Source organism: Lycium barbarum, chromosome 1, assembly GCF_019175385.1.
Source record: "Lycium barbarum isolate Lr01 chromosome 1, ASM1917538v2, whole genome shotgun sequence".
NCBI lineage: Eukaryota > Viridiplantae > Streptophyta > Magnoliopsida > Solanales > Solanaceae > Lycium > Lycium barbarum.
The window spans coordinates 78,766,754-78,777,396 of record NC_083337.1 but is presented as its reverse complement, the minus strand read 5'-3'; the positions used below and the strand labels follow the sequence as shown (position 1 = coordinate 78,777,396).

Below are 10,643 nucleotides of genomic sequence, written 5' to 3'. Positions count from 1 at the left end.
TGTGAAGTCATATATATATATATATATATATATATAAATAAATGCATGAGAGATATTAAAAGAACATAATCTGAGACCATCAGAGTGATGTAAGGTCGATAAACCTCCGAATAACATTATATAGCTACTAGTCATCATGAATCTCAATAAGAACTCAAGAACCAAAATAACATGATTCAATAACATTACAATAGAAGGAAAGGACATGAACACTATAACTAACGTGAGTAGAGTCGTTATTTTGGCACGTTCGTTTACGTTTCGTTTCTACACCGTATAAAAGTGTATAATAGTGTATAAGAGGTGTGTATAAACATTTTGCCGAAACACTAGATCTGGTTCGCCTGTGTAGCCCAAAAAACACCATTGACCGAATTCCGATCTATTGAAACAGAGATTTTCACAATTAGTATTTTGCTCTAAATCGAATTAAGATTGCCGTCAACTATGGTTGGCCCTACGCCGCCGCAATTGCAACCTCAGCCACTGACGATGATAAGGTTCCGCCGATTGCGTTCGCTACTCCTCTCACATGCAAAAACAACGACTATAGCGGGTGAAAAAATAAACGTGGGCTAATCGAGGTAATTACTTTGCCCTAATTGGCATAGAGTTTAAAAATCCTATTATTTTTTTATCCAACATCTGAACAATGTTATGACATTATATTTACAAATATTAATCTTTTTTTTTCTTCAAACATTGAGTCCATGATGTAATGTGTGTTTTAGTTTTTATAATTAATTAAATTAAATATTATGAACTTAAAATATATATATCAACTGTTTTTTACAATATTAGTAACAAATATATGATTATTAAATAGAGTATTTTAAAGAAAAAATATTTATCTTAAATACCTAATTTAATACCATTTACAAATGTACGAAATTTTCAAATATTGACTTTTAATTTTTGATAATCAGCTTTTATTTTTAAAATTTAATCTAACCATATAATTACACTTGTGCAACCAAACAGTACGCTTGTAATTAAATGACAAACAGACAGGTCGTGGTAATCAATACCCTAGTAATTACACCAATTTCAATTACTAGGTGACTTTCCAAAACGGATCGTTAGTCTTATCAAATAACCAAGTCGGAAATAAATTGAAGTCCTCTTTTTATTTTATTTTTTTGAAAATTTTGTGCAAAGAAGAAAGAAAAAGAAACCACCTGTGTTTAGTGTAGCAAAAACCCAAAATGAGATGGAATCACGTAAATTGGTGATTGGGTGCGGCGTTTACCCACGAAAAATAGACGAAAAAGACTTCTCCCGCCAAGCCATTAGCATTTATTATTATTTTTATTATAATAAATAAATATAAGCTCTAAAGATCCAAGCATTTCTACGGCACCCAAATTCTGTCGGAAATGGAGCTTCCGGTAATCGATCTGGCACCCTATCTGGAAAATTCATCGTTGGATTCGGAAATAGAGAGTGTGTGCTTGGAGGTGAGTCGAACCCTAAGAGAGACTGGAGCTTTACTGGTGAAGGATCCCAGGTGCACCGCTGAAGATAATGATAGGTTCATTGATATGATGGAAAAATACTTCCAACAACCTGAAGAGTTTAAGCGTCTTCAGGAGCGTCCTCATCTACACTATCAGGTATCTATCTATCTCAGCAATGCTTTTATTCTCAATTTTGGGGGTAATTTTGCTTTTTTCCACATTAACCAAGTGTTATTTATAATAATTGCTTGAAATTTCAACACCTGACTGGCCTGTTTCCTCAATTATACATATATTATCCTCAACACTCAAGTCTGATGGGGCATTATATTTACTCCAATTTGAGTGTAAGACATAGTAGTTGGGCTTAGGATTAGCAAAGGCAACAAATCACAACCCTAGCCCGACTTCCTTCTTCCAGATTTGTTATCATGAGAGGTTCGAGGCTATAAACTCCTAAGCAGCCCAACCATGTAGTCCCTATTGTTGTGAAAGAAATTAGGGTCAATACAGGGTTCTATGATAAATCAAAGACTTTGACAGCTTATGCTTTAATCAAGCTTGACAAAAATAAGGTGGCCAGTAAAATATAGCTTTTTCTTGCGTGATCTTGTTGCCTCACCAATAATTTACTTGAAAAAACCCCATTGGTTTAAAACCTGTTGGTTAATTCTCAACGGTTGGCGTTTATCGAATGTGAAAGGAAACTATAGTACATACAGAAATTGGACAGCTTTGCTAACAACAAACACTTTACATTTTGGCAAGTGAGAGTTTATTGTTCATTAGAAAAGTGCTTTATTCAATTAATAATCACAAGAGTAAAATGCGTAAAAGGAGTATGATTTGATTATTTGAATTTCTAATCCCCAAACTGTTGCATGTTTGCTAACTTAAGCCTTAAGTGCATGTTGTCAAAATCTACATATTTGCATAACTGAAACACTAGGCACCAGAAATACCTTTTTTACTATAAGGTAATTTTTATTAGTGAAAACAGTACCAAGAGGGTAGGAAAAAGAGTACAAAAATATTGGATTTGTGCAGAGACTACCCAAAAACTTAATCTAGCAAGTCCAAGCAGTTATCTGCTAATTACAATATCACCTTTATGCCAGCAAAACAAGTGTTGTAAACACCTATATTTTGTAACAAAAATCTGCTCCTTTTTCCCTTCAGAACATCTCTTGTTCCTTCTGTTCTAAACTGTCCAAATGATGCATAAAGGTATACAACAACAACAACAACCCAGTGAAATCCCACAACGTGGGGTCTGGGGAGGGTAGAGTGTACGCAGACCTTACTCCTACCAAGGTAGGACGGCTGTTTCCGAAAGACACTCGGCTCAATAAAAAAAAAAAAGCATAAAAAGAGGTCATATAAGGCTAAGAGATTCAAAGCGATATGGAAATGAAATAACGCAAGCGACACAGATAACATAGGATAATCAAAGCACAAGAAATAACAGATAATAGCAGAAATCAGAGCACAAGAAATTATACTGCGATAATGCGACTACTAATAAGACAGGATAACGAGACTATCTACTAACCTTCTACCCTATCTGGGTCCTCTAAACCCTCCTATCTAAGGTCATGTCCTCGGTAAGCTGTAACTGCGCCATGTCGTGTCTAATTACCTCTCCCCAATACTTCTTCGGCCTACCCCTACCTTGTCTGAAACCATCCATGGCCAACCTCTCACACCTCCGCACTGGGGCATCTGTGTCTCTCCTCTTCACATGCCCAAACCATCTCAATCTCGCTTCTCGCATCTTGTCTTCCACCGAGGCCACTCCCACCTTGTCCCGAATATCCTCATTCCTAATCCTGTCACTCCTGGTGTGGCCACACATCCATCTCAACATTCTCATCTCGGCAACTTTCATCTTTTGAACGTGAGAGATCTTAACTGGCCAACACTCCGCCCCATACAACATAGTCGGTCTAACCACCACTTTGTAGAACTTGCCCTTAAGTTGTGGTGGCACCTTCTTGTCACATAGCACTCCGGAAGCAAGCCTCCATTTCATCCACCCTGCCCCAATACAATGTGTGACATCATCGTCAATCTCCTCGCTGCCTTGCATAATAGACCCAAGATACTTGAAACTACTTTTCTTCTGGATCGCCTGGGTACCAAGCCTCACTTCCAAGCTAGCCTCCTGAGGTGCTTCACTAAACTTACACTCTAAGTACTCTGTCTTGGTACTACTCAGCTTAAACCCTTTAGACTCCAGAGTATGTCTCCAATCCTCCAGCTTAGCGTTAACTCCGTTACGAGTCTCATCGATCAGGACTATGTCATCCGCGAAAAGCATACACTATGGCACCTCACCTTGAATTTTCCGCGTCAATCCATCCATCACCAAGGCAAATAAAAACGGACTAAGAGCTGATCCTTGATGCAACCCTATCACAACTGGAAAGTGCTCTGAGTCTCCTCCTACTGTCCTTACCCTCGTTTTGGCTCCCTCATATATGTCCTTGATCACCCTAATGTACGTCACAGGTACACCTTTAGCCTCCAAGCATCTCCATAGGATCTCTCTTGGAACTTTGTCGTAAGCCTTTTCTAGGTCGATGAATACCATGTGTAAGTCTCTCTTCCTCTCCCTATACTGCTCCACCAGTCTCCTCACAAGATGGATGGCTTTTGTAGTTGAGCGTCCCGGCATGAATCCGAACTGGTTCTCTGAAATAGACACGCCTCTCCTCACCTTCATCTCCACCACCCTTTCCCACACTTTCATAGTATGGCTTAGCAGCTTGATTCCTCTATAGTTGTTGCAACTCTGGATATCTCCCTTGTTCTTGTATAGAGGGATCATTACACTCGACCTCCATTCTTCGGGCATCATTGCCGTCTTAAAGATGACATTAAACAACCTAGTCAGCCACTCCAAACCTGCCGAGCCCGCGCTCTTCCAAAATTCCCCAGGAATCTCGTCAGGTCCGGTCGCTCTTCCCCTACATATCCTACGAACAACACCCTTAACCTCCTCAACCTTAATACTCATGCAATACCCAAAATCGTGACGCCTTCCTGTATGTTCTAAATCTCCCAACACAATATCTCTGTCCCCTTCTTCATTCAAGAGTTTGTAAAAGTATGACTGCCATCTCCGTCTAATGAGAGTCTCCTCTACTAATACTTTGCCATGCTCGTCCTTGATGCATTTCACTTGATCCACATCATGTGCCTTTCTCTCCCTCGCCTTGGCTAGCCTGAACAATTTCTGATCCCCTCCTTTCTCTTCTAGTTCAGCATAAAGGCGTTCAAAAGCTGCCGTTTTTGCCGTCGAAACCGCCAACTTCGCCTCCTTCCTCGCCATCTTATAAAGTTCCCTATTCGTCCACTTCTCCACCTCATCCTCGCTTTCTATCAACTTCGCGTATGCCACCTTCTTTGCTTCCACCTTCCCTTGAACTTCTCCATTCCACCACCAGTCCCCTCGATGCTGACCACGACTACCTGTCGAGACCCCCAACACTTCCCTTGCTACCACCCTAATGCAACTAGCCGTCCTATTCCACATACTGGTCGCATCCCTACTACTATCCCAGGCCCCCATAACCTTCAATTTCTCTCCCATCTCCAGGGCACTAGTCGTGGTCAAACTCCCCCATCTGATCCTAGGTCGATCATCCACGACCCTCTTCTTCCTCGTCATCTTGATCCCTAAATCCATCACCAAGAGCTTATGTCAGGTTGTAAGATAGTCGCTCGGAATGACCTTACAGTCTTTGCACAGACCTTTATCGTCCTTCCTAAGGAGTAAAAAGTCTATTTGAGTCTTAGCCACTGAACTACAGAAGGTTACCAAGTGCTCCTCCTTCTTTGGGAAACTCGAATTGGCTATCACCAACCCAAAAGCTCTTGCAAAATTCAAAAGTGAGACTCCTCCTCTATTCCTGTCCCCGAAGCCAAAGCCTCCATGCACATCATCATAACCTCTCGAAATAGGCCCGATGTGCCCATTGAAATCACCTCCCACGAATAGCTTCTCAGTAGGCGGTATGCCTCCAACTAACTCATCCAAATCCTCCCAAAAGCGCCTCTTCTCCTCCTCGCCTAAGCCCGCTTGTGGCGCATATGCACTAATAATGTTCAAAGTGAGCCCTTCAACGACCACTTTAATTGACATCATCCTATCAGTGGCTCTCCTAACCTCTACCACCTGATCCCTTAATTCACTATCTACTAAAATGCCCACCCCATTTCTATACTTCGACCTACTAGAGAACCACAACTTATACCCGTCTACCTCCTTAGCTTTAGGACCTACCCATTTGGTCTCTTGGACACAAGTTATATTAATCTTCCTCTTCTTAAGAATCTTAACTAGCTCTATGGACTTCCCCGTTAACGTCCCACTGTTCGAAGAACCTACTCTCAACCTAGACGCTCCTTTAACCCACTTACCCCTCCTAACCCTCGCCCCCGTCCCCGAACGAGAACATGACCCTAGTCTACCATCACTAACCAAAGCCACGAAAATGAGTATGAACTAATAAATTATTCAAAGGTCTAAAGTCAGCAAAATGTAACTACAAGTGTATGGACAAATAATGGATATGGCAACCGGAGGTACCAACTCCAGTTGAACTGAACCTGGTCGCCGCCGGAAAACACTGTTCAACGTCCGAGTACTGTTCACTATCGAGTTATTGTTCACTGCCGGAAAAATGTTCACAAAGACCTGAAAGGGAGAAGAGGAGGGGGGAAAAAGAAAAAAAAGAGCAAAAGAAAGAACAAGAAAAGAGAAAAGAAAAAAAAAGAAAAGAAGAAAAAAAAAAGGAGAGAGAAAGAAGGGCTGGCCGGAAAATGTTGCTGGCAAAAGTCGCCGGCGATGGCGCAGTGGCGTACTGGCAGCGCCAGAAGCAGATAAAAAAAGGGAAAAAAGGAGAAGAGAAGAAGAAGAGGAGAAGAAGAAAAGGGAAGAGGGAAGAAAAGCAAATCTGACCGGAAAAGTGGCCGGCGTTACATGGTCGCCGGCGTCACCTGAACAGTGATGAAGTCGGGTCGCCGGACGGGGTGGCGGGTGGGGAGGGAGGGGGCAGATCTTACCGTTGGGAGAGAGCAGAGGAGACCAAAAAATAATGGGGAAATTTTCAAAAATATAAATGGCGCAGCGGCATCACCTGAAAAAAATATCATGTTCATCTTTTTCTTCGTGTACTGTGCTTGCCAGCTGTTCAATAGATCCTTAAGATTCTTCATCTTAATACCTCGCTTGATGATTCTATCTTCTTTATTAACTATAAGTGTATGCTAAGGAGTTGAGCTTTCAAGCATTTAATTGAATGGATCACAAATATTTGGAACTGGCTGTTCCATTTCTATTTCTTTTGCTATATCAGCTAGATAAGCATAGAACGCGATGCTCTGAAGCTCTTAAAGGTTGCCAATATGCTGTATAGAAGCATATGGTAAAAGATTTCTGGAGTATTAGGGCTGCAGAGCATCTGGCTTTAATTTGGGAACGGCATTGAATAGTACAATTTCTATTTTCTGCTGCTTGTACTACATGTTTTAAATAACAATCTTCTTTTGCTTTGATTCTTTTTTTTTTTTTTTTTGGAAATTGGTAATATTGGTATTAATAGCACTAGGGCAGTGCTGAAGCCATATTTACAGAGGAGAAGTACCCGCAGCCAACAAAAATCCTAAAACAACAGTTACAATTGCCCTATAAAATCTATTAAGGAAACCTCCTCCTCTAAGTAGCATTCTTTACACCAAAAGTGAAACAAAAGTAGACACTTCATCTTAATATCCTGCACATGATTACCCCTATCATCAAAAACCCTAGAGTTTCTCTCTTTCCAAATTGTCCACCAAATACAAGCAGGAACCAATTTCCACCATTTCTTCTGTCTAACTGAAACTCCCAAACTGTTCCAGCTCTTAAGCAGATCAACAGTGTTTGCAGGCACACACCATTTGATCCCCACAATATTGAGAAAGAGCTGCCACAGCTGAATAGTGAAAGAACAATGAAGAAACAGATGGCTATTTGTTTCTGTGTAAGATTCACAAAACAAACATGTGGAGCATGCCTCGAACCCCCTTCTTCTCAACCTTTCCCGAGTCAAAACTGCCTGCCTAGCCACCAGCCAGGTGAAACATAGAGCCTTTCTAGGAGCATTAGTCTTCCAGATAAACTTCCACGGCCAGTCGACTATCTGATGAGCATAGTTGCTGATTGTTAAGTAGGCAGATTTGACTGTGAAGGCCCCATCTTTGCTTGGATTCCACAGCAGCTTATCCTCTGCTTCTGATAACCCCTGGAAGACTTCCAAGGTCTTAAAAAACTCCACTACTCTTTCAATTTCCCAATCATTCAGATCCCTCCTAAGTGTAATGTTCCATCCTTGCAATCCCTTAGCTGTAGATAAATAATCATTTGGAGAGGTAGAGATACTGAGCAAATCAGGAAAAAGATCTTTCAAACTTCCATGCCCGAGCCAGTTGTCTGCCCAAAACATATGTAATGTTCCATTCTTTTGCTTTGATTCTCTTTCTCATGGTTTTGCTGTCAATTGTAGAGAAGTGACAGCTACTTTTTTTTGGAACAGTTAACATATCTGTTATAAACAAAGAACTACACCAAAGGTGTACTCAGTAATAATTACAAGTAGTAGTCAAAAGAGCAAAACCTACCACCTAAACCCCTCATAAATAATCTAAAACACTGGAATGTCCTCTGCCTCTTGAGGACATTCATGAATACACCAAAAGTAGAAAAGCACTAGACAATTCATTTTCAACTTCTGAATTGAGATACTCTTATCTTCAAAACACCTCTGGTACATTTCCTTCCAAACTGTCCACCAGATGCAAGCTGGGACAATCTTCCATCTCTCCTTGTTGTCCTGACAGATTACCATCTCTAATTTCAAGTAGTAGTCAAAACAGCTAGTTTTATCAATTAATAACAAGAAAGAAGGATGTATTCAATCAGTTCAGTAAATTCCAACTCTACTCATTAAGCCTCTTATTTGGAAGACTACACATGTCATTGTCTGACAGGTCGGGGTGACACCTGAAGGAGTTGAAGTCCCGCGTAGCCTGGTTGATGAGGAAATGAAAGAGAAGCTCAAAGCAATGCCTAAAGAATATCAACCATCTAGTCCATCTGGACCAGATCGTAAATGGAGATACATGTGGAGAGTTGGTCCCCGTCCAAAGATTACCCGTTTTAAGGTTTCTCCACTCATTTCCCCATTTCAATAATGTTATTCATATCTTGATTAAAAAAATAAAAATAATTTTATTCAAAGATGAGATTGATCAATGACATTGCTTGATTTTAGTCCCAATCAATGGATACACTTAGGGGTCATTTGGTTGGAAACAAGTTATCCCAGGATAAGATTAGTTATTCCACCCTCCCATAGGGATAAAATAACACTACAATCCCGGGATAAGTTTTCCCGGGATTAGTTATACTGCGATTTTATCCCAACCAAACGTGGGATAAACTCATCTGAAATATAATCCCGGGATTATTTATCCTTATCCCTTGTACCAAACGAGCCCTTAGTGCCATAAGAAATGGAAATTGCTGCTAGTAAGAAAACAAGCATTATACTCTTGCAGGAACTGAATTCAGAGCCAGTAATACCCGAGGGCTTTCCTGAATGGAAATCTACTATGGATTCATGGGGATATAAGATGATATCTGCTATAGAGGTGGGTGCTAAGCATTTGTATCTTTTATTTATGCTTCTGGTTAGACTATTCTGGAATGTGACTGCTTGGTCTTTTTCAGTCCGTTGCTGAAATGGCTGCTATTGGTTTTGGTCTCTCAAAGGATGCATTCACTTCCCTTATGCAGCAGGTGACTGTTGTCATGTCAGTGAATTTTTTTTATATTGTGTCTCCAACTGATTGCTTCTGTATCCAACTGATTGCTTGTGTATCATGAAATTTGAAGACTTAATTAATTATTGTTTGTCGGTAAGGATGCTGTTTTATGCTATAACTCAAGAACTCCCCCTTCACCCACAAGGGAAGGCAGACTTGTGCTGAATTATACTTAAATTCGCTTTCAATGAACAATGGACATACCTAAGATTGTTTAAGTGCGACTGATTCTTGTTGGTGTGAAATTGATATAAAATCCGATTCATCAAGAGCTTGGATACACTTCTTTGTTTGGAAATGGTCTGATTTTACTCAGTATTACTTCTATCGTGTACAAAAATTGTTGCATTGCTTCACTTGTTTGCAACTTGTTCTGTGGATCTATTACATGAATACTATATCTTTATCTTTGCTAGAATGTATCAGAACAAGAAGCAAATGTTCATACGTATTAAAAAGTTGCGGCACTTTGATCCCTCTCTGCTTTTCTTATTTCAGTTTCTGTTATCGTTGTGACTTAAACATCCTTTCCCTTTGTTAAAATGAGCTTTCCCTGCCTTATGCAGTTACTATCACCTCTGTGACTTAGTCTGTCTAGCGATGTTTCATATCATTGGCACACAAAGAACATTTCAAATTAATAGGTTTACTGGTGTGCGGATAGTTGTGTACCATAGGGACATTGCTGATAGTTACCACCTCTGTACTAGTATCCTGAACCGTGGCTATGAAGCCCAAACAACCCTGGCTAATCATTGCGAGCCTTGAAGAAAGAGATAATCTGCTTCTCCGGAGTGGCTGCAGAACCCTTCCTCTCAATCCTGGGGCCTCCACGGTATATCTAATCTAACAAGCTTGTTACGGCAATTAAGTGTAGCATAACACGCCACCAACCAATCCATACCTATAATACTGTCGATGTCGACCATCTGAAGCTTGATAAGATCTACCAAGGTCTCTCTACCCTGAACTGAAACTGTGCATTCCCGATATACTCGGACCACTACAATAGACTCCCCTACTGGGGTAGATACTAGAAAAGGCTCAGGTAGGAAATCAAGGCCTTGCTCCAAACAAGAAGCATAGAATGGAGACTCACAAGTATAAGTAGATCCAGGATCCATCAAGGCAAGCACTGCGTGAGAGTAAACTGTGAGAATACCTGTAGCCACTGCATTGCACACAACAAGCCAAAACATAGACGAGAAACCCTAACGCCGGTCTTTCATGACCCATCTGGCCGGTGGACAGTTGGACACCCTTCATCGGAGGCTGTTCTGCCATCCCCAAACCCTCAACAGGCATCCTCTTTGA

General features: G+C 40.7%; 1 protein-coding gene across 2 annotated transcripts in view; it reads left to right on the top strand.

The window, feature by feature from the left end:
• Window positions 1-1,170: 1,170 nt before the first annotated feature.
• Window positions 1,171-10,643, top strand: part of LOC132636075 (uncharacterized) — a 29,577-nt gene continuing 20,104 nt past the window's right edge. Inside the window, exons 1-4 of one of the 2 annotated variants that reach the window (XM_060352750.1) lie at window positions 1,176-1,613; window positions 8,493-8,666; window positions 9,063-9,155; window positions 9,235-9,303. In XM_060352750.1, coding sequence (XP_060208733.1) covers window positions 1,377-1,613; window positions 8,493-8,666; window positions 9,063-9,155; window positions 9,235-9,303 — 573 coding nt within the window. In that variant the 5' untranslated portion in view covers window positions 1,176-1,376. Of the gene's footprint in view, window positions 1,614-8,492; window positions 8,667-9,062; window positions 9,156-9,234; window positions 9,304-10,643 lie in introns of both variants that reach the window. The other variant, XM_060352756.1, reaches the window with a different exon arrangement.